Source organism: Aquarana catesbeiana, linkage group LG06, assembly GCF_042186555.1.
Source record: "Aquarana catesbeiana isolate 2022-GZ linkage group LG06, ASM4218655v1, whole genome shotgun sequence".
In the NCBI taxonomy this organism is placed as follows: Eukaryota; Metazoa; Chordata; class Amphibia; order Anura; family Ranidae; genus Aquarana; species Aquarana catesbeiana.
The window spans coordinates 229327499-229352510 of NC_133329.1; the positions used below are offsets into that span (position 1 = coordinate 229327499).

At 41.6% G+C, this 25012-nt stretch overlaps 1 protein-coding gene across 6 annotated transcripts in view; it reads right to left on the minus strand.

Moving 5' to 3' along the window:
- KATNIP (katanin interacting protein) overlaps window positions 1-25012 on the minus strand; it is a 310890-nt gene that overhangs the window by 35498 nt on the left and 250380 nt on the right. For all 6 annotated transcript variants that reach the window (XM_073633024.1, XM_073633020.1, XM_073633023.1 and 3 more), the window contains 2 exons: window positions 18323-18500; window positions 17773-17938 (listed from right to left, as the gene is read on the minus strand). In XM_073633024.1, the coding sequence (XP_073489125.1) occupies window positions 17773-17938; window positions 18323-18500 (344 nt within the window). The remainder of the gene's footprint in view (window positions 1-17772; window positions 17939-18322; window positions 18501-25012) is intronic.

Genomic DNA, 25012 nt, shown 5'->3' on the forward strand with positions numbered 1-25012 from the left:
GTTCGTGGCAATACTTCACATGTGTGGTTTTCAATGTCGTCTTCATACGTGGGTGTGACATACGTATGCGTTCACTTCTGCGAGCGAGCACGCGGGGACAGGGGCGTTTTAAATATTTAAAAAAAAAATGTAAAATCTATTGTTAATTTTACTTTTACTTTTATATTTTGACATTTTCGTTTTACATTTTTTTTTTATCACTTTTATTCCTATTACAAGGAATGTAAACATCCCTTGTAATAGGAATAGTACAAAGATTTCCCCTTAGGGGTGGGACTTTTTAGGCAGACTGTGAGACACTATATGTTGTTAAAAAGTATATAGAGTAATTTTATTTACCCATTACCAAAAACAATATCAAAATATTCATAAAAACATATGATTGGATTGTCTGTACAAATCACTTTAGAATGCATATATTTCCTGGAAAAATCCAAGCAAATGTTCACTAATGATGCAAATATACAATAAAGTTATATGCATTCGTATATCCTACATGTTACAGATTATCATACACTCCTTCAGGGATAATCCGATATGCAATATTGTATTGTAAGTAGTAATCTAAAATATAAAAGATACATATTTTCAATAACAACATACAGTAGATCAGCATTCTTGTCCACCCAATGGCAGCAGATGGATCAAAGCAAAGGCATAATATGTGTTACTCATATACTTACATGTCCAGCAAAACATCAGAGTCCAAAAAATAGGGTGATAAAAGATGGCCGGATTGGCCAGAAAATGGAAGCCGTGTTCAGTAAAGGAGATTAAGAGAAAGGCTCCCTAGTTAATGTGGGGAGTGAGCGCTGTGATCACCTGGGCGCAAACCGGGACCGCGTCAGCAGGAAGCTGGAGATGTAAGGAAAAGAACAACTATCAAAATCTATAGCTATATTTGTTTCTAGTACCCAAATTTTTATGCCAATATATCCTCACATACAGAGGTTGGCATGGTTATATAGATTAATTTTGTCTATAAATGAATTAACGGCCATAAATGAAATATATACCTCCAGGAAATGTTGTGTATGTTTAGATGAGGGCAGACTGTGTAGAGCTTAAAGGTTTTTCAATGGTTCATTCCCTGATACAATGCGGTGTAGGGTAGATGGATATACAAGCACCGATAATCCGTATAAGGAAAGTGATCAGTAACTTAAAGTGATCCAAAACAAATCCTTAACGACCCACATAGAGGACACATCCAGAAATGTCGCAATCTATGAGTAACGGGAAGAGTAAGAAAAGGTACAGGTAGTATCTACTTATCCAAACCAAGTTGGAGCGGCTACAAGAATTAAAAAAAATGTATCTAAAAAACATTTTCCTGAGCCAATTAGAACTGCTGATGTGCTGCCTCCTCAAAAGCCACAACACAGAAAACACACTTGATATAGCTCCCTATATATAGAAAGAGCTTGCAAACTGACACCACCCTCCTGACAGGTGTAGGTGATAGTAATCACCCAACACATCCGTCCATTGCTGGAAGCACAGGCCCCCGAGTGCGCGGCGCCACCCCCTACCCACATCCAAAATGGTGATGCGGGAGGAGTGACATCATGTGTCACGCTCCCACCGGCACGCATGCACGGCCACCCGGGGAGCCGCAGCATATGAAACAGGAGATGAAGAGATGGAGCATAACATCTCCTTGACGGGAGACCACGTCTGCGCACAGAGGTTTGAGGTTTTTCTGGACATGTAAGTATATGAGTAACACGTATTACTTTGCCTTGATCCATCTGCTGCCATTGGGTGGACAAGAATGCTGATTTAATGTATGTTGTTATTGAAAATATGTATCTTTTATAATTTAGATTACTACATATAATACAATGTTGCATATCGCATTATCCCTGAAGAAGGAGTGTATGATACTCTAACGTGTAGGATTAGTGCATGTTTGCTTGGATTTTTCCAGGAAATATATGCATTATAAAGTGATTTGTACAGACAATCCAATCATATGTTTTTTTTTGTTTTTTTTTTAAATTGTTTATTGATTTAGCGAAAAAGGTCCACACGGACCGCAAATGAACATTGTTACATACAAACAAGAAAAAGAGATTAACACGTATCAACAGGTATATATCTTGTCACAAGAGAACATACAATCATTGTAATTAGCATTTGTGTCGTGTGTAGGAGGTAAGTTCTTTGTTTCCTGTTGAAACTCGTATAGTATCATTGTGCAAAGTTATTCTTGTGGTTACTGTTTCTGATTTTATGGAGGCAGGGCTATTATAACCTTGCTGAGCATAGTTGTGATGTCAAGCAGTCGCTCTGGACCAACTCCACTTCTTTTTGTTATTTTGGATAGTTGAAAGAGATAAAGATTATTAAGGTGTTAGAAGAAACGAAAGAAGAAATAAGACAGAGAGGGGGTAGGAATGGGAGGGGGGGGGGGGTAAGAGGTCCCCACTTGTATGGAGTGATATCAGTTACCGTCTAGATTGTGTTTGAATAACAAGTGGGCAATTTGTTAAGTCAGACTGTGGTTGTATTTGGTTGAGGTGAGGGAGTAATGCTTCTCAGTGATTGGCCTTCTGCTGAGTAAAAGAACATGTTCCACAGTTGCCATGTTTTAGAAAATGTCTCCTGTCTGTTTTGGGCTGTGAGGATGAGATCCTCCATGTTTCTGATTTCCTCAACCTTTGTGAACCAAAGTTCAATCGAGGGAGGGTGTGGGGATTTCCAGTTTAATGGAATGCAGGCTTTAGCTGCATCCAATAAGTGTCTGATCACAGATTTTTTGTATGTTCGTTCAGGTATATTCGACGCGTATAGAAGGAAAAATGCTGGGTCGTCTGTTATTGTACGTTCGGTGAATCTTTGGACTATCTCTCTAATTGTTTGCCAGAAATGTGTTAGTTTGGGACATGTCCAAAAAATGTGTAGAAGGGTTCCCTTATTGGATTGACATCTCCAACATTGGTCCGATGTTGTCGGGTATAACGTGTGTAGAACTACCGGGGTTCTATACCATTGAGATATGATTTTGTAGTTAGTTTCTTGGGTTTTTGCGCATATGGAGGACTTATGTGTGAGTCTAAGTATTCGGTTTCTTGTGGAATTGTCAAACTGTCGGTCCAGTTCCCTTTCCCATTTGAGAAGTCCCGGGGGGGTTGAGACTGCCGGGGGTGTAATCAGGAGTTGGTATGTCAATGAGAGAGTATGTGGTAGTACTCCGTTATCAGTGCACATTTCCTCTAGTGTCGTGAGTGGTTGGTCGTTTGCAGGCGGGGGTTCCATAGTATGGAGAAAGTGTTTCAATTGGTGTGATCTCAGGAAGTCCAAGCGGAACGGCACCGCCGGGTCAATGAGTTCTGTAATCGACTTCCATTTTCCTCCGGAGCTGAAATGCGACGCCTGATACAGGCCCGCCCCGCTTAAACAACGAAAGACCCCATCATTGAGGCCTGGGGTGAATTGAGGGTTGCCCAGTATAGGGCGTAGTGGGGAGTTTTGGGTAGAAAGAGATGCCTGAGACAGGAGGCGATTGCTGATTCTGGCAGTGGTGCCAATCAGAGGATGCTGTTTAATCTGTGCTGGTAATGCGGTATAACACCATGGGGCTCTACCTAGGGGTACCTTGCTTTGCGCCTGTTCAATTTGTGTCCACAGTTTAGTCTTGTGATGTCGGCTCCAGTCCACTAATCTACTCAGATGAATTGCGTTGTAATAAGTGCGGATATCTGGCAATGCCAGACCTCCGTGGGGTTTAGGGAGGATAAGTATTTTTTTTGCGAGTCTGGGTCTCTTCCTGGCCCAGATGAATTCTGTAAAGATCGATTGTACTTGCTTAAAATAAAACGCAGGTATCCGGATAGGTAGAGCCTGCAGGAGATACAGAAATTTGGGAAGTATGGTCATTTTTAGGATGTTGCCGCGACCCATCCACGAGTGGAGTCCAGTGTGCCATTGACTTAGTAGTGTTTTGACCTTTTTTAGGAGGGGTGGGAAATTAAGTTCGTATATTTTAAAAAAGTTTTGTGGGATTAATGTGCCTAAATATTTCAGTGCTGTATTGGTCCATTTTAGGTTGAAACTTGATTGGAGGTGTTTAAGTTGTGGTTGGGGTATCTCGACACTCATTGCTTCCGATTTAGAGAGGTTAATTTTTAGGTTTGAAAGTTCTCCATATTTTGCAAATTCCTGTAGTAGGTTTGGTATGGATATGGTAGGGTTTGTGAGTGAGAACATCATATCGTCAGCGTATGCTGAAACCTTGTGTGGGGTCCCGTCTACCTCAATGCCGGTGATGTCTGGATTCAGTCTAATATGGCATAAAAAGGGTTCAAGTGATATGGCAAAAAGTAACGGTGAAAGTGGGCAGCCCTGTCTTGTCCCGTTTCTTATCTGGAACGAGTCTGATAAACCTCGCAGTAGGGTTTGAGTACACCGCTTTGATCCAGTTTGTCATGTTGTCTCCCACTCCTATATGTCTCAGTGTAGCAAGCATAAGATCCCAGTTTACTCGGTCGAACGCTTTTTCTGCGTCTGTGCCTATGAAGACACTAGGGAGTTTCTTAAGATTGGCCGAGTATAGTAGATTTAGAACCTTAGTGGTGTTGTCTCGTGCTTCCCTGGTAGGCACAAAGCCTACCTGGTCTAGGTGTATCAGTTGGGTCAAGTGTTGTTGTAGTCTGGTGGCTAATATTTTTGTGAAGATTTTTAGGTCGGTGTTGAGGAGAGATATTGGGAGATAGCTCCCGCATTGAGTCGGTTCTTTAACCTCTTTGTGGATTACTGATATATGGGCTAGTAAGGTTGAGTCGTGTAGTTTACCTGCGTCACTGAGGGTATTGAAAAGTTTGATCATTTGTGTACCTAGTGAAGGGAGTAGGGTCTTATAATATTGCGTTGTTAGTCCATCCGGACCGGGGGCTTTCCCAGGTTTGGTGTTGCCTATTGCTGTCTGTAGTTCTAAAAGGGTGATAGGTTCTTCTAACTATTAATAGTTAATTTAATCCTAAATATCGGTTAAAAAACCAAAAATGGTGTACCGACACATAGGGTAAATTAGAAGGCGCTCAAAAACAATCCAGATATACCTTACAGTGTACAATGATAGTGACGACCTCTATTGGTCAATAGGTTCCCTGGGTATAAACAATAAAGGTGTATTCTGCAGTGTACAATGGTGGTGATACCCTCTATTAGTGAATCAATCATCCAAAGTGTAGCACACCTCTATTATCTAATGGGTTAACTGGGTGTAAACACTAAAGGTACACTTTGCAGTGTACAATAGTGGTGACACCCTCTATTAGTGAATCAACCACTTAAGTGTAGCACACTGGATTAGCAGTGGACCATAAAAGTATATAAACCTGTAAATATAAAATAAAACTTTCAAATGTATATTGTAACGATATGAATTAATACACACATATAAAAGTGACAGCAATTAGAAAAATAAACACGTGCAAATATTTCAATTCATGCTGCAAAAGTTAAAAACTCCATATACAGTCCATGAATGAGAACAGCCTCCACACAGGCTGCAGGTGATAAAAGATAGTGACGATAAAATATAAATCAAATGTCCCACACAGATGATTCCTCAGTGATAAATGTCAAATGATGAGTAACTTTGTGCTTCTTCCACCTCACCACCGTGCCAGTGAATTACACTCTCCAGACATACACTCACCGAAATAAAATGCCAGCATTCTCATGCAAGGCAAAACAAGCTCTCTTTACCACACTCCAGGGTAAATAGTGCATACGAGGTTCGCAGCGATGGTGTTCAATGGATCCACATAAAAGAAAATAAATGCTCCAATAGTGTAATTCAGCAACAACTATTTATTAAAATCACTGCAATCCTCACACATAACACTCACATTGTGTAAACGTAAAAAAGGCACAGAACGTGTGATCAACAGCAAGCCTCAACTTTGTGGATTAAACAATAACCAATGGTCACGGCGGACCCGAGGTGTGCAGCTGCTGGGTATGCTCTCACCCCTCCCTCGGGATACCTCCGTCCCTCCGTGCGCTCGTAATCCTATCCTCCTGTGTGGCCGACAGCATGTACGTCACAACTCACAGCCACGCCCCCAACATGTTTCGTCATGGATAGACTTCTTCATGGGATTGGCTGTGTACGCTGCCACTCAACCCTTTTATCTGCTCTGAAATACACGCCCACTGGGTGACGTACTGCGCATGCGCACACCTCGCGTCCCCGTGCGCTGAATACAATGATGTCTCGTACAGCAGATACAAGTAGGAATCAGGCACATGAAAAAATTCTAATAATGATTAATATAGTTAACGGGATCTAAGCAGTCTACCCAAGTAATATGCTTATATAAGTGTAAACCGCAATACCCTAAATACATAAAATTGCCACTTCAATACCAGCCAGCAGTTACAATGATCTTTCACATGGTTAACCCGCTGCCTAAATAAGAAGGTGGTTCATATAGCAAACCCATTGCAGGGTACAGAGACTGAGATCGGATATTATCTGGTCTGGACCCACTCATTTCCCAGTCATAATACATAAAAATTATAAATAAATATAAATAATTATAGGCTACGTTCTTCCTGTATACCATGATTTCAATTAAATTCACATTACATAAAGATGCTGAACTGAAAGAAAAAAATTAAAAAATCCATAAGAATTAATATAGATCATCTAATAAAATATATAGTATAAAAATTAGGATGTAAAAAATAGGAACCATATGATCCGATGTTGAATTCCACTTAAGGGATAAGTGTAAATATAAAATATAAACAAATATTTATGTTACATAAATATTCTATAAGGATACCAATTAATCAAAACGAGCGAAGGTTACATACAATATTAACCAACCCCTCAGGTAAGTACCGAACAATGATCCATAATCCACCGTATGTAGGTATTCAATATTCCGTGATTACCAGGGTGATAACCGAAAACGTATAACATCCATTTAAAATGTCTGTTTGAAAACAGGCTCCCTTCTCTCCCCTCCTCTTTGGGACTACCACCTTTCCCAAAAAAATTAATTATGGAGTATAACACCAGACGTATACTCTGTAAAAAACGTATCCCCGATTCCCCCTACTGCAGTACACACATGGGTGGGGAAATATATGCAGATGCCAATTACTAAAACATTCCCTAAAAGTACACTAAAAATTTGTAGACAACATCCACAGAAATCAAAGAGTACTAAAGATAGGATAACTCACAAAAAATCAAATGTCATAATCACCCGAGCTCCAATATCTATAGCAAATAATGAGCTAGGATAACCCAATCTAAAAATTATTGATGAAGCAATTTAAATCTAGTTCTATGTTCAACCCTCTAGGCGTCAAACTCTTCAGCAAATAAATCCATCTGGTTTCCCGTTGGGAAAGATCCCTGACTCTGTTAGACCCTCTCCAGGAGGGGTGTACAATGTCAATCCCACAGAATTGTAATAATGATGGGTCTTGTTGGTGTTTTTCTTTAAAATGTAGGGAGACACTATGGTACTTATAACCATTCTTTATGTTGGTTAAATGTTCCGAAATCCTGATCCTCAACAATCTCTTCGTCCTCCCCACATACAGAAGGCCACATGGACACCACATAAGATAGACAACATGTGATGAATTACATGTGCTAAATTCCTTAATTTCAAAGGATTCCCCATCCCTATTGGTAACATTAGTTACTCCTCTGTGGTTGACTCTAACAGTCCTGCAACAAATACATCTCCTGCAACTGTAGAAACCTCTGAAGTCAAATTTCAGCGGATTCCTCCCAGGTGGGTCCAATATCCTCTTAACCACATGGTCACCGAAGCTCGGGGCTTTCCTATAAATGAATATTGGCCGGTTCGGTAACACCTCTCCCAGATGCCTATCCTTACATAAAATATGCCAGTATTTTCTGAAAATATTTTCAATGTCTTTATACTGGCAATGAAATCCGGAAATGAAACCAAATTGATGCTTATTATCACTGGGTGTATTCTCAGATTTCTTCAGGCATTGTTCCCTGGGTACTAATGCCACCTCCTGGGTAATTTTATTTAGTTCATCCTCCCGATAACCTCTTTATAGGAATTTGCTTTTAAGAACATCTGCTTGTTCAAAAAAATCTTCCAATTCTGTACAGTTCCGGCGTACACGTAACATCTGCCCCTTTGGAATATTTCTTATCCAAGCCGGGTGGTGGCCGCTTCTTATTGATAAGAAGCTATTTCGATCAGTCGGCTTGAAATAAACTTTAGTTTTTAGTGAGTTGCCCTGTCTCTCAATGGTCACATCCAGAAAATTGACCGATACATTGCTAATCTGATGTTCCAATTTAATATTGTTAGGGTTGTTATTAAGCTCTTGTAAAAAATCAATGGCCAATTCCTCTGTCCCTTCCCAAATGAACAAGAGGTCATCAATGAATCGCCGATAAAATAATAGTTGGGGTCTTTTCTGGCTAAACACTTTTCTGTCCTCCCACTCTGCCATAAACAGGTTGGCGAGGCTGGGAGCATATTTGGCTCCCATCGCCACGCCAACCTGCTGGGAGTAAAAGTGTCCATCACACCAAAAATAATTGTGGGACATACAAAAATCCAGTACCTGTCCCAAAAATCTTTTCTGTACACTAGGGATGTCATCTCTCTTACTTAAGGCCCAATTAAGGGCCAAAGCCGCATCCTCGTGTTGTATAATAGTGTATAGGGAGGCTACATCAGCCGTTACCAAATACACTGTCGACGAGGTCTCCAATTTGACATCATTGAGTAGTGTCAAAAGGTCACTCGTGTCTTTCAAGTATGCCCTGGTGTTCTTGACACTTGGTTGGAGAAATTTATCTAAAAATTCCCCCAATCTTGCCGTAACAGAACCAATCCCGTTAACAATCGGCCGAGGAGGTGGGCACTGTATGTTCTTATGCACCTTAGGTAAGGTGTATATGACAGGGATTCTGCACGCACTGGGGATTAAATACCTCTTTTCTTTAGCATTAAGTGCATCCATCCTAAAGCCCCATTCTACCAGAGCTGATAACTGCACTTTATATGCATCCGTTGGATCGGTAGGTAATTTTCTATATGTGGTTCTATCTCCTACCAGTTCTAACAACTGGTTCAGGTAGAATGTTTTATCTAACAAAACCACACCCCCCCTTATCAGCTGGGCGTACTATCAAATTCTTTCTATCTTCTAGTGATCTGATACCTTCCCTAATATAATAGGGATTGACACCCTTGCGTGGAACTAGCTTCTCAATATCACTCAGTACCAGGCTCTTAAAAACCTCTATGAAGTGATTGCTTGGGTTTTGGGGATTAAAGATAGATTTATTCCTTAATCCCGTGTCTACCCTATTTGGAGGTACCCTAGATCTCTCAGAGGATTCCACCGGATGACTTAGGAAATATTTTTTGATATTCATGGCAACATCACCCTCCACCTTACCAATACTCTGAAGGTTATGGTGACATCCCCCTATATAACAGGTTCTCACCACTAGAAAGGGAAGAGCGTCCTGGTTATGCTCCTTTTTTAGGACAACGGGGGAGGGGAGGGGGGACACCGAGGGGGAACCCCAGGGGCTCCCATCAGAGAGGGGGAGGGAGACAGGCACCCCCCTAGGAGTCGACAGGGGAATCATGCCCACCCAAGGAGAAGGAGGGGGTGTAGGGCAGGAAGATCCAAGAAATCCAAGGAAGCGACTGAGGGACGTGTAAAAACGGGGATATATAATCTAAGCAGTGTGGAACTCAGTCATAAGAAACTTAACATTTTGAATCTGGGTTTAAAATGCGCCCCTAAAAGGGAAATGAATAAGTTTGATGTGTATATTGATGCACATAAATTTATTAGAACCATGAATATCAAAAAATATTTCCTAACTCATCCGGTGGAATCCTCTGAGAGATCTAGGGTACCTCCAAATAGGGTAGACACGGGATTAAGGAATAAATCTATCTTTAATCCCCAAAACCCAAGCAATCACTTCATAGAGGTTTTTAAGAGCCTGGTACTGAGTGATATTGAGAAGCTAGTTCCACGCAAGGGTGTCAATCCCTATTATATTAGGGAAGGTATCAGATCACTAGAAGATAGAAAGAATTTGATAGTACGCCCAGCTGATAAGGGGGGTGTGGTTTTGTTGGATAAAACATTCTACCTGAACCAGTTGTTAGAACTGGTAGGAGATAGAACCACATATAGAAAATTACCTACCGATCCAACGGATGCATATAAAGTGCAGTTATCAGCTCTGGTAGAATGGGGCTTTAGGATGGATGCAATTAATGCTAAAGAAAAGAGGTATTTAATCCCCAGTGCGTGCAGAATCCCTGTCATATACACCTTACCTAAGGTGCATAAGAACATACAGTGCCCACCTCCTCGGCCGATTGTTAACGGGATCGGTTCTGTTACGGCAAGATTGGGGGAATTTTTAGATAAATTTCTCCAACCAAGTGTCAAGAACACCAGGGCATACTTGAAAGACACGAGTGACCTTTTGACACTACTCAATGATGTCAAATTGGAGACCTCGTCGACAGTGTATTTGGTAACGGCTGATGTAGCCTCCCTATACACTATTATACAACACGAGGATGCGGCTTTGGCCCTTAATTGGGCCTTAAGTAAGAGAGATGACATCCCTAGTGTACAGAAAAGATTTTTGGGACAGGTACTGGATTTTTGTATGTCCCACAATTATTTTTGGTGTGATGGACACTTTTACTCCCAGCAGGTTGGCGTGGCGATGGGAGCCAAATATGCTCCCAGCCTCGCCAACCTGTTTATGGCAGAGTGGGAGGACAGAAAAGTGTTTAGCCAGAAAAGACCCCAACTATTATTTTATCGGCGATTCATTGATGACCTCTTGTTCATTTGGGAAGGGACAGAGGAATTGGCCATTGATTTTTTACAAGAGCTTAATAACAACCCTAACAATATTAAATTGGAACATCAGATTAGCAATGTATCGGTCAATTTTCTGGATGTGACCATTGAGAGACAGGGCAACTCACTAAAAACTAAAGTTTATTTCAAGCCGACTGATCGAAATAGCTTCTTATCAATAAGAAGCGGCCACCACCCGGCTTGGATAAGAAATATTCCAAAGGGGCAGATGTTACGTGTACGCCGGAACTGTACAGAATTGGAAGATTTTTTTGAACAAGCAGATGTTCTTAAAAGCAAATTCCTACAAAGAGGTTATCGGGAGGATGAACTAAATAAAATTACCCAGGAGGTGGCATTAGTACCCAGGGAACAATGCCTGAAGAAATCTGAGAATACACCCAGTGATAATAAGCATCAATTTGGTTTCATTTCCGGATTTCATTGCCAGTATAAAGACATTGAAAATATTTTCAGAAAATACTGGCATATTTTATGTAAGGATAGGCATCTGGGAGAGGTGTTACCGAACCGGCCAATATTCATTTATAGGAAAGCCCCGAGCTTCGGTGACCATGTGGTTAAGAGGATATTGGACCCACCTGGGAGGAATCCGCTGAAATTTGACTTCAGAGGTTTCTACAGTTGCAGGAGATGTATTTGTTGCAGGACTGTTAGAGTCAACCACAGAGGAGTAACTAATGTTACCAATAGGGATGGGGAATCCTTTGAAATTAAGGAATTTAGCACATGTAATTCATCACGTTGTCTATCTTATGTGGTGTCCATGTGGCCTTCTGTATGTGGGGAGGACGAAGAGATTGTTGAGGATCAGGATTTCGGAACATTTAACCAACATAAAGAATGGTTATAAGTACCATAGTGTCTCCCTACATTTTAAAGAAAAACACCAACAAGACCCATCATTATTACAATTCTGTGGGATTGACATTGTACACCCCTCCTGGAGAGGGTCTAACAGAGTCAGGGATCTTTCCCAACGGGAAACCAGATGGATTTATTTGCTGAAGAGTTTGACACCTAGAGGGTTGAACATAGAACTAGATTTAAATTGCTTCATCAATAATTTTTAGATTGGGTTATCCTAGCTCATTATTTGCTATAGATATTGGAGCTCGGGTGATTATGACATTTGATTTTTTGTGAGTTATTCTATCTTTAGTACTCTTTGATTTCTGTGGATGTTGTCTACAAATTTTTAGTGTACTTTTAGGGAATGTTTTAGTAATTGGCATCTGCATATATTTCCCCACCCATGTGTGTACTGCAGTAGGGGGAATAGGGGATACGTTTTTTACAGAGTATACGTCTGGTGTTATACTCCATAATTAATTTTTTTGGGAAAGGTGGTAGTCCCAAAGAGGAGGGGAGAGAAGGGAGCCTGTTTTCAAACAGACATTTTAAATGGATGTTATACGTTTTCGGTTATCACCCTGGTAATCACGGAATATTGAATACCTACATACGGTGGGTTATGGATCGTTGTTCGGTACTTACCTGAGGGGTTGGTTAATATTGTATGTAACCTTCGCTCGTTTTGATTAATTGGTATCCTTATAGAATATTTATGTAACATAAATATTTGTTTATATTTTATATTTACACTTATCCCTTAAGTGGAATTCAACATCGGATCATATGGTTCCTATTTTTTACATCCTAATTTTTATACTATATATTTTATTAGATGATCTATATTAATTCTTATGGATTTTTTAATTTTTTTCTTTCAGTTCAGCATCTTTATGTAATGTGAATTTAATTGAAATCATGGTATACAGGAAGAACGTAGCCTATAATTATTTATATTTATTTATAATTTTTATGTATTATGACTGGGAAATGAGTAGGTCCAGACCAGATAATATCCGATCTCAGTCTCTGTACCCTGCAATGGGTTTGCTATATGAACCACCTTCTTATTTAGGCAGCGGGTTAACCATGTGAAAGATCATTGTAACTGCTGGCTGGTATTGAAGTGGCAATTTTATGTATTTAGGGTATTGCGGTTTACACTTATATAAGCATATTACTTGGGTAGACTGCTTAGATCCCGTTAACTATATTAATCATTATTAGAATTTTTTCATGTGCCTGATTCCTACTTGTATCTGCTGTACGAGACATCATTGTATTCAGCGCACGGGGACGCGAGGTGTGCGCATGCGCAGTACGTCACCCAGTGGGTGTGTATTTCAGAGCAGATAAAAGGGTTGAGTGGCAGCGTACACAGCCAATCCCATGAAGAAGTCTATCCATGACGAAACATGTCGGGGGCGTGGCTGTGAGTTGTGACGTACATGCTGTCGGCCACACAGGAGGATAGGATTACGAGCGCACGGAGGGACGGAGGTATCCCGAGGGAGGGGTGAGAGCATACCCAGCAGCTGCACACCTCGGGTCCGCCGTGACCATTGGTTATTGTTTAATCCACAAAGTTGAGGCTTGCTGTTGATCACACGTTCTGTGCCTTTTTTACGTTTACACAATGTGAGTGTTATGTGTGAGGATTGCAGTGATTTTAATAAATAGTTGTTGCTGAATTACACTATTGGAGCATTTATTTTCTTTTATGTGGATCCATTGAACACCATCGCTGCGAACCTCGTATGCACTATTTACCCTGGAGTGTGGTAAAGAGAGCTTGTTTTGCCTTGCATGAGAATGCTGGCATTTTATTTCGGTGAGTGTATGTCTGGAGAGTGTAATTCACTGGCACGGTGGTGAGGTGGAAGAAGCACAAAGTTACTCATCATTTGACATTTATCACTGAGGAATCATCTGTGTGGGACATTTGATTTATATTTTATCGTCACTATCTTTTATCACCTGCAGCCTGTGTGGAGGCTGTTCTCATTCATGGACTGTATATGGAGTTTTTAACTTTTGCAGCATGAATTGAAATATTTGCACGTGTTTATTTTTCTAATTGCTGTCACTTTATTATGTGTGTATTAATTCATATCGTTACACTATACATTTGAAAGTTTTATTTTATATTTACAGGTTTATATACTTTTATGGGCCACTGCTAATCCAGTGTGCTACACTTAAGTGGTTGATTCACTAATAGAGGGTGTCACCACTATGGTACACTGCAAAGTGTACCTTTAGTGTTTACACCCAGTTAACCCATTAGATAATAGAGGTGTGCTACACTTTGGGTGATTGATTCACTAATAGAGGGCATCACCACCATTGTACACTGCAGAATACACCTTTATTGTTTATACCCAGGGAACCTATTGACCAATAGAGGTCGTCACTATCATTGTACACTGTAAGGTATATCTGGATTGTTTTTGAGCGCCTTCTAATTTACCCTATGTGTCGGTACACCATTTTTGGTTTTTTAACCGATATTTAGGATTAAATTAACTATTGATTCTTATTGTGATTTTAAGGGGGCAGCTCTACATTTTCTGTGTTCACTAGTTTATTTTTATTTAATCACTGTCACTGGTGTATATGTATCTAGTATTTATTCAGTATTTTTGACGTTTTTTGGGGTGACATTGGCGCGGTGGAGGTGTTCTTCGTGCAGAGGGCGTGAGCATTAAGGATACCTATTTGTTATAGGTTCTTCTAACTGTTCGCGTGTTTCAGTCGGTAAGGTCGGCATAAGGGAGGATGTTATGTATTCCGTCATTCGCTCAGGAGGGTATGAAGGTGTGGGCAGGTTATATAACGATGCGTAGTATGTTTTAAACGCTTGGGAGATTTGTTGGGGGAGGTTGACAGTCTGTTCTGCAGATGCTGATATCCGCGGTATGTATGAAGCCGTTCTCTGTGTCCGCAATGTCTGGGCTAGGAATCTGCCACATTTGTTCCCTGATTCATAGACCTTTCTGCGGCAAATTTGGAGTGCAGCTTTTGCTTTGAACTGGAGAAGGTCTGTGACCTGTTTGCGTGTGATGTTCAGTTCACTCTCTAATGGTCCGGATTGAGTCTGTTTGTGTTTAGTTTCTAGTTGTTGCAGTTTGGAGAGTAATGAGGTAAGTTGGGCCGTTCTCTGTCTTTTGATTCTCGAACCATGTTTAATGAGTATACCTCGTATTACCGCCTTGTGGGTCTCCCAAATCACCCCCATATCGCTGTCTGTGGTGTCATTTGTTTGGAAGAAGTGACCTATTTCCTTTGTCACATCTGCCAACACCTCTGGGTCTTGCAGAAGGCTCTCATTAAGCCTCCATGGCTTCCGTTGCTTGTTTTGGATGTCTGTCAAAGCATACTTGAGTATGACCGGGGAGTGGTCTGACCACGTGATAGAGCCTATACTGGAGTCCTTAATTGCTTGTAATTGGCTATGGGGAATCAGGAAATAATCTATTCTTGAGTAGGTGTGGTGTGGGCGGGAGTAAAATGTATAGTCTCGCTCGCCTGGGTGGAGCAGGCGCCATACGTCAATCAATTGGGTGTTGTGGAGTGTTGTTTGAATTATTTTCCGCTGGCCTCTAGGTATGGACGTCTTTCCTGTCGAGGTATTCTCTGCTGGGTCTAGGGGGATGTTAAGGTCGCCTCCCACTATAAGCTGCCCTTTCGTAAATTCCTGTAGTTGTTCTAGGTGTTTTTTGATTAAGGTGTCCTGGTTACTGTTTGGTGTGTATAAGTTCGCAATTGTTACCTTCACGTCTCCTATCAACCCCTTGAGGAACAAAAACCGACCCCTAGGATCTGTTTTCATGTCAATTAGTGACCAGGGAATTCTAGCTGAGATTAAAATTGAGACTCCTCTAGATTTGGTTTCTGAATATGTTGAGTGATATACTGTGGGGTAATATCTATTCTTTAGTACAGGAAAGGTATCCCCCCGAAAGTGTGTCTCTTGTAGCAGTGTTATATCTGCTTTCATGCGTCGCATATCATGTAATAGCATCCTTCTCTTTTCAGGTATGTTTAGACCTTTAGTATTTAACGTCATGATGTTTAGTGCTTCCATTGTCGTGGGGGGTTGGGGGTGGGTGGGGAGGGGGGGTACGGGTGTCAAAATAAGAAGGTAAGAAAAGGTAAATAGTTATGAGGGGGGAAGAAGTAGAGATATAGAAAAACAGTAATACAGCCCCTTAGGGGTAAGAAATATTTTCTTGCCGAGAGTGGTGGCCTCTATAAGCACCACCCGGACAAGAATACTACTAAAGTGTTAGCAATACTTTGCTATAACGCTCTCCAGTTGAAAAAAAAATCAACTGTTTTATGAGCGTAGTCCTATGTGGGGTTATGTTCAGCGAGAGCCAGTGGGAGAAGCCCCAGTGGGAGGAGCCCCAGCCCCCCCAGCTCTTGCGACCACTATTATAGCTTATGATGTGAGCAATTAATGTGCCAATCATATGTTTTTATGAATATTTTGATATTGTTTTTGATAATTGTCAAATAAAATTACTCTATATACTTTTTAACAACATATGGTGTCTCACAGTCTGTGCCTAAAAAGTCCCACCCCTAAGAGGAAATCTTTGTAGTGTATCTAAGTTAGGGATGTTGGCAGGTGCATGGCAGACTCATTTTAGAACCTCCACTTCTTTGATATCCTTGTAACAGGAATAGTGCTTGACAGGTCCTCTTTACAGTAAGATTTGGGGTCAATAAGTCCCCAGATCTCACCTCAAGGCTGGGAAGCCTGAAATAAAAAAAATAAAAAAGTAGATCTCAGCTTCCCACCCGAGGCGGCAGCATTCTTTCAAATGCAGAGGCTAAGCGTGATGTCATAACATTGCTCCCAGCCTCCGAACTATCATAGAGACTCCGGGGACCATCTGGCCTGTCAGAAATCTCTATGGTCACCTTCTCGGGCCGATCGGTTCCTTCTCTGGTTTCCCTGATGGCAGGGGTAATTGCAGGGAAGCACCGAAGGGTGGTGGAAGGGGGTGTCCCCTCCCGCTGCCTGTAAGAGCGATCAAGCATCTGAATAGCCGCCATGATCATTCTTATGGTGAAGGGAATCTCCGGCTCTAAAAGACGATATCTGAATGATGTCTGTAGCTGCAGGCATCATTCAAATATCACCGCTCAAAGTTCACGACATCATATAACGTTACAGGGAGTGGCAAGCGGTTAAAGAACATAGATGAAGTCTTCCATGAGGTCCACTAATATCCCGGATCAAAACGTATAATTTTTTTTTCTTAGATTATACTGTACATTTGTATCTAAAGAAACACAACTCCCTTGATACCATAGGGTAAAGATCTAAGGCCAAAGGTAATAAGTATCCCGTGGTGCTTCTGACTAATTATAGAAACTACAGAACTTACAGTATGCCTTTAAAATGCTGCAAGTATAAACAAACTTATTGGTTGATAATCCAGAAATTGAGTGTGTTCCTATATTTCTGTTTAAGTTGACACAACAGTGCCTTTGCTGGTCTGAAATTCCAGGCAACGTTGTCAACCCTTCCTGCTAAAACAGATGTCCACCTCTCTCTGTCCCACTTTACATACATACATTGATATCTTTTGCAGCAAAACAGCTTTGCTGTCCTGACTCCCAAGAGCCTGTCCACACATTGTGTGTGGGGAAAGGGTTTGTTGGAGAAGTTGATCTGGGGGTGTACCTATATTAATGGGAACTGAACTTACAGCAGTAACCCATGCAATAATTTTACAAGCCTTGTGATGATGACACAGGAAGTATTAAAAGCAATTGCCTGCTACAGAAACATAATCAAAAGAAAATGCAACATGGTCTAGAGGGGGGCAGGGAGGTTTGAGGTTAAATTTGGCAAAGCATACTACTTCACCATTATAGTTAGCAGTTCAATGTATTACTTTGCCCCATTAAAGTTTTACTCCTCAACATAAATTTTATGTTGATTGCACTTATTACACTTGCATCACCTGTAATATGTTATACTGTACACTCAATATAAAAATGCATTACCCCTCTAAATGTGTCTTCAGGGGACTTATTGTAATTCCAGAACCGCAATCCAGCAATAGTCTCTGCTTTATCAAAGTTGATTGTTATAGTGTGATTTTCTCCATTGGTAAAGGGAATTAGCCACATGTGAAGATCTTCAGTGGTTATTTTTACATCGTTGATGAGCCTAAAAAAGAAATTTTAAGTTTGTACATTTTAAGCTTTTTCTTTTTTATATACACCCAGTTAGGAAGCGTTCATGTATTGTAGTAAATCAATGTTGATTTTATTTATTTAAAAAAAGTTGAGTATTTTTTTTTTTATAAAAAACAAGGACATACCTGAACACCATATTGAATATGGCATCCCTGACTTATCACCGGTACAGCCAATTCTTTTCCAAAATCACACAACTAGTAAAATCAAAACTAACGTTCTATAATCAAGGGATTTCAACTAATTAAATACTCATATACTGTATATGGAAAGTTCAACTTCTTGTAAGCCAGTACTGTGGCATAACTTAAACCATCAAACCATAAGAACACTAAAAAGTAAAGTTTATACATACTTGTCTAAGGTTCTGTAATCATCTTGATAGTCAGGAAGTATGCTCAGGTCTCGAGGTGATGCAGATATTATGTTCATATTTAAAGGTAATGCTTCACCATCCAGTCCCACAATTTCAAATCCTGTAAGTCCGAGGTAATGCAAGTCTCCCCATGTCATTGTAAAATTCAACTGAAGACCTTAGTAATATAAAAAAAAAGTACATTTAGTTAATTCGTGCACTATTCATTCATTTACAGGCTGATGACAGACTCTGGCCAGTGGAATGAGTGCTATTCATTAATACCAAACAGTAAATCACTGCACAAAACAAAAAAACAAAAAACAAAAAAAACACATGTATTGCTCTTCTTTGCAGAACTGCTCAAGTTCAGTTAAATTTGATGGTGGTCATTTGTGGACTGCAGTCTTCAAGTCATTCCACAGATTTTCAATGGGGTTTAATAAGTCTGGGCTCTGACTAGGCCATGCAAGCGCATTCACCTTATTCTATGTTGTCATTTTTGCTGTGTGCTTTGGGTCATTGTCATGTTGGGAGGGCAGCAGATTTTCCTAAAGAATTTGGCAGTATTTTGCCCCATCCATTTTTCCTTCTACCCTGACAAGTGCTCCCTTGTTCCTGCTGCAGAGAAACACCCCCATAACAGGACATTAACATCGCCATGCTTTACTGTTGGAATGGTATTATTTGGATGGTGAGCTGTATTGGATTTCTGCCAGACATACTGTATCAGTTTGGGTGGAGGCCAAATAATTAAATTTTAGTCTCATCTGACCATAACACCTTTTTCCATTGTTGCCTCAGAATCTTCAAGGTGTGTTTTGGCAAAGCTCAGTTGTGATTGCATGTGACCTTTCTTGATGAGTGGCTTTTTTTCTTGCAACACTCTCATACAAGCCACATTTGTGGAGAATATGTGATGTTGTTCTTACATGCACACAATGACCACTCTTTTTCATAAATTCCTGCAACTGCTTCAGAGTTGCTCTGGGCCTCTTGGTAGCCTCCCTGACCAGTTTCCTCCTGGTTCTTTCATCCAGTTTGAAGCGACGTCCTGATCCAGAGAGGATCTGTGTTTTACCAAATACCTTCCACTTCTTAATAGACTTCACTGTGCTTCTAGGCATTGATAAAGCCTTTTAAAAAATGTTATATCAATCTCCTGACTTGTGCCTGTATACAACTATATGCTGGAGATCTTTTGACAGTGCCTTGCCACCCATAGTTGATGGTTTGCTTCAGTTGCACTATAAGGGACTGAAATGCTCCAGGAGATCTCTTTTCACACTGAGCTAATCAAAATGACCACATCTGATCACAGTTCAAAGTCAAATGGTGTGTTGCGTTTGTTAAAATATATATATTTTTAATATTAATCAGACATAACATTACATGAGACAATATTACAATAGTAGTTGGTCATCAAAATCAGATTACTGTCAGGTTTTGGCTTGAGTAGCTATTTCTCAAACAAATGCGTTTGGATATAATGGGAACATAGATACCATTGTTGTATTCAATTGACAGTTTGAATAGGCTATTGTCTCTATAGCTACAGTAAACAGGTAAGAGAGGGTCTCTCAAACTGAAAGAATGACTGTTTAGTTGGTTGTTATGGAAAACAAGTTTGTAACCATGGTAAACAAAAGCCAAAATAAAAGGAGCATGAATTAACACCAAAGGACACTCAAATCTGTAATCAGGGAACAAGAAGGTGCCTGATATCCAGCAGCAAGGGAGATTATGAACTCAGTAACTGGAGCTAAGTAACTTTTAAGCTTATTTCTACTGTTACAGACCATAGGCTGTTTATTTGCTAGGCATTTTGCCTGTTATAGATATCTGTCAGTCTTGTATTGTATTCCTAATATTGTAATAGTTTTGTATGTACAGCATCTTTGTATAGTAAAAGCACATTTACACACTGCAGAGGTCTCAGCTTCCTTGCTTATACTACAAAATAGCCTTGCTAGATAGACGCAAGCAAAACAAATCGCTGGAGGACTATGTTGGAGATCGTAGAACCTGCCGTTAAAATTCCTGTGGTTTTCTAAAGTGAACGAGCTGAGAGATATGGAGGATCTCACTGCCACACTGCACAACCGGGAGTAGACCCTTCGAGAGACGTGGAGACCATGGCAACATTTTGCGTACCTCTGAGAGGTCTCACAATCTGCCCGACTTCCGGGATTAGATTTTCTCCCTGGGCGGGAGGCACTACCTGTCTTCTCTCCCTCTTTCTCTGTCCTTGATTTCTTTCCTCTCGCACTAGAGATATCAGATCCCCTACCCTCTCCCCCACGACTGCCCCCCTTCTCCATATGCTTAGCTCAGTTATGGGCTGTACTATTCAGATACTGTGAATATCCTTGCTTACATTATCCCTATCTTAGTGTCCCATCTCTGGGCTCAGCTGGCCATCGGATGCCTTGCCTCCTGATATACTGTAATGCCCCACACACACGGTCAGATTTTCCGATGGAAAATGTCCGATCGGAGCGTGTTGTCGGAAATTCCGACCGTGTGTGGGCGCCATCGGACATTTTCCATCTGATTTTCCGACACACAAAGTTGGACAGCAGGAGATAAAATTTTCCGACAACAAAATCCGATCGCGTCAATTCCGACCGTGTGTGGCCTGTTCCGACGCACAAAGTGCCACGCATGCTCAGAAGAAATTCCGACACGGGACAGCTCGTTCTGGTAAACTTAGCGTTCGTAATGGATAAAGCACTTTCGTCACGCTGCAATGTAAAAAATGGTTTAATACAGCGCACTCTCTTCTTCTTTATAATGTGACAAGAATTAAGTCGTTTTGATGCTCATATTCACACACACTTCTCACAAACTTTTTTCGTTACTATTTATCGGGATTCCCTCAATATATTTTGATTTCTCACATCTGACAACATATTTTTTTTTTTTTTACTTTAATGTAGAATCTTTTTTTGTGTTTCTCTTTTTATTTTTTTTTGGTGATTTTGATTAGTACTCCCGAAAATGTTTGTGTGTTTTTTGTGACAAGTTCCCACAACACCATTGATATGTTGTTCTATTTAATCTGTAGGAGGAGATTGTTTGGTGTTGTTGTCCCTTGTTAATTTCACATTGTACTTTAGAAATGTACCTGAATCGTCACCAACAAACTGTCCTTTTTGGATGAAAACACACACAGGAGAGTAGAATTTCCCTAAAAATATTTTATTAAGGGGTCACAACTATAAACAAAGAGGGATGCAACGCTGGAGAAACTGCAGAAGTGGGTGAAGCCTTGGACCCCCAGGGCAGACATCAATTATTTAAAAGCAAAATTGGTGGCCTGAGGAGTCCTTATCTAAGGGAGGGCAGTCTGGTCCAGAAGTCCCAGAGATCCGGAAAGCAGCAGATGACATCTGTGTCCCCAGGCTGTGGTCATACGAGAGACTGCAGCTTTTGTCAGACCAGACTGAACCCAGGTCATCACTCTCAGGTCTTCTTTCCACGCTTCCTTACAGGCTTTGGCTGTGGTGGTGGAGTTGTGGCAGCAGGAGGAGGAGGAGGAGGAGGATGATGGTCCCTCTCCATGACATCCGTCTTGTGTGTCAGTTCCCCACTCTCCCCCTTACGAAGGACTTTATAAATCAGGTCCTCAGAGATCTTGCGTTGGCCCTCCTGCATGCCCAGCAATTTGGTGGCAGCCATGCAGGCAAAGGCCTCTTCAGGACTGGGGAAGGCTCTGAGGGACGCCGAAGCCTCCTGGATCAGCCTGTACACTGAATCCTGCACAGGACTGGGAGTGGCCTTCCTGGCCCTTTTATATGGCAGGCGGAGGGGAGGAACCTGAGACTCAGTCAGGCTGCGGCTTGTCCCAGGCTTCTCTTGGCTGCCACTTAGCCCCGCCTCCTCCTGGCTGCCACTAATCCCCGCCTCCTCCTGGCTGCCACTAATCCCCGCCTCCTCCTGGCTGCCACTAATCCCCGCCTCCTCCTGGCTGCCACTAATCCCCGCCTCCTCCTGGCTGAGGTCTTCCTGTGTATGAAAAAGGGACATAGTTTTAGTATTGTTTTCATCAATCACACACAATTTTCACCTCCTGACTGCTGCAAATTGAATGTTACCAAATATAACAGACTATCCTTCTGAGCCCAGCAGTTTTCATTCTTGTCCCAATTTTGGGTGCCCACTACTGTCTATTGATATGTAAAACACTTTATGAAATCAGCAATTAGTGATCAATAATAACATCTAGTAAACATCATTTATTTATTGCTCAGAAATCAGTAGAACAATGCTATACCTGACTCCAGCTGGGCTCCTCCACTTCTTCCTGGCTGGAAGGCCCAGGTTGGACATCAGAAGCCTCAGCTGCTGTGGAAGGAAGAGTGGAAGGAAGAGTGGAGAGGGATTCCCTGACTTCAGTGTGGTCTGACAGAAATCGCAGTCTCTCATAGTACCACAGCCTGGGGACATAAACGTCATCTGCTGCAGCTCCGGATCTCTGGGAATCTGTGACCTTCTTGCGCTCCCTAAGATAAGTGCTCCTCAGGCCACCAATTTTAGCTTTTAAATAAGGGATGGTTGCTGTGGGGACCACCGGCTTCACCAACTCCAGCAGTTTCTCCAGCGCTGCCTGCCTCTTCTGTTTGTGATTATAGTGGGGGTGTCTCACTTGCCACAGACAGGGCAGCTCCCTGTACTTGTCTATGAACAGGGGCAGGAAATTGTGGTCGTTGAACCCATCCATTTTCTCTGCAAGACACAACACAAGACAAACCCTAATGTCAGGCCAAACTCCCCTAATCTTGTTACAATATAGGCTTCAATTTCGAAGCAGTATAGGCCCAAGTTTAGATCCTACCTTCGTTAGCACGATCGGCGTCTCCGATGCTCCTTCCTCCGCTCACAGATCGTACGTAAGACGCGCGCGTTACGATTTATACACACTGCGCATGCGTATAACTCCGCCCGCCCCTGACGTTCTTTCTATTCTATTCCCCGCCCCTTTTTGTTCGGCGCAGTGGAGGAAGAGCACATGGCGGAGAGACAGCAGGATAGTGCTAAGTACAGCAACAAGGAGGAGGGGGAGGAAAGGCCGGAGCCTGAAACGTCCCGATCCAGAAGGAGATTAAAGGACTCAAATATGTCCTTTGGGGAGATGTTGGAGATGGTGGACATCCTGAAGAAGGCCGACTATGATGGAAAGTATGGGCCTTACCCCAACCCCAATGCCCGAAAGGCCAAGATCATGGCGAAAGTGGTCAGGAGTCTGCACCGGAAATTCAGGGTACGACGATCGAAAGATCAGCTCAGGAAGCGGTGGTCGGACCTGAAATTACGAGAACATGAGCAGTACAGAAAGATCCGGAGAGTGCTGCAAAAAAGTAAGTAGTTGTGCTGTGTTCCTATTGTTCTTGTGTTTATTACGTTCGTGCTGCTCCATGTGCTTTTAGGAACTGTTGTACAGTTTAAAATGGCAACTTTCATGTTCATGGGCACATTATTCGTTCGGATCACACATTTTTATTTCGGACGATAAAATACCATTGTTTAGGCCATATGCATTTGGCCACCATTTTGACGCCCTATACTTGTCTTCAAAGAATTGGGTTGTGTAGATGGGTTTGTTACTAGAATGAAATGCAAACTAGATTGTGTGTAAGGAGAGGACACTGAGCAGCTGTTTTCACATCTGGACACTGGAGCACTAGTGTGGGACCCCGGAACACCCTTTTTATTAGGGGGGGCACACAGGTGCTCCAGTGTATACTATAGGGGGGGCTACATCTGTGAAGCTTGTACCAAACAGGTAAAGTATTGCAGCTTGACAAAGGACACTAAAAAAGCTACATCTTGGAACTCTGCTAAAATAGATCATTGTACCCCACTTCCAAACAATGTTTCATCTTTATAGTTCTGCCATCAAATATCTGTGTGCTAAGTATACCATTTTTGTTTTACATAGGGGAGAAAAGACTCGGAGGACACCCCTCATCCGAGGAGACCAGAGCCCCCCCCCCCCTGGAAGAAGGGGAAATCCCCCCAACACAAGCTGAGCAGGAGGAAGAAGACGTGGTGGAAGTAGTCACCACAACAGGTGAGTGTCTGCAACCACAGGCTCAGATAAAAGATGGATGGCGGCATTTTTTGGCAAACCTAATTTATTTTGGATTTCCTTTCTTTTTAGGTGATCGTGATGTTGTGGATGAAGATCCTTTCACATCAGAAAGTGCCCAGATTGTGATCGGGGAGATCATGGGGTGTAATTTACAATTAGAAAACATCAAGCAAAACATCAATGATGTTATTCCAAAATATAAAAACATCATTGATGTTTTGGGGCGAGTTTAAAGCCCCTCCAAATCACTTTCTTCTTTTGTCTGCTACAATGTGCGAAATGTTTTTGTGATTTTTCCCAAAGCCAAATTTGGAGGATGCACACAGTGTGTCAACATGTGCTATCTGCCATCACGGGAGATCAATGGACGCGTTTTGGGGGTGCAACCCCTTCCTCAATAATAAAGTAGCGGTGAGGAAGGGCTTTCTCCCCCAAAACACGTCCCTTGATCCCCCGTGATGGCAGGTAGCACATGTTGACATTGGGCAATTTGTGTGCATCTTCCAAATTTGGCTTTTCCAGGGGTGATTTCCCCCCATCTGAACGCAATATCAAACACAGTTCCTAAATACTCATGTCTGATATTGCCTTCCAGT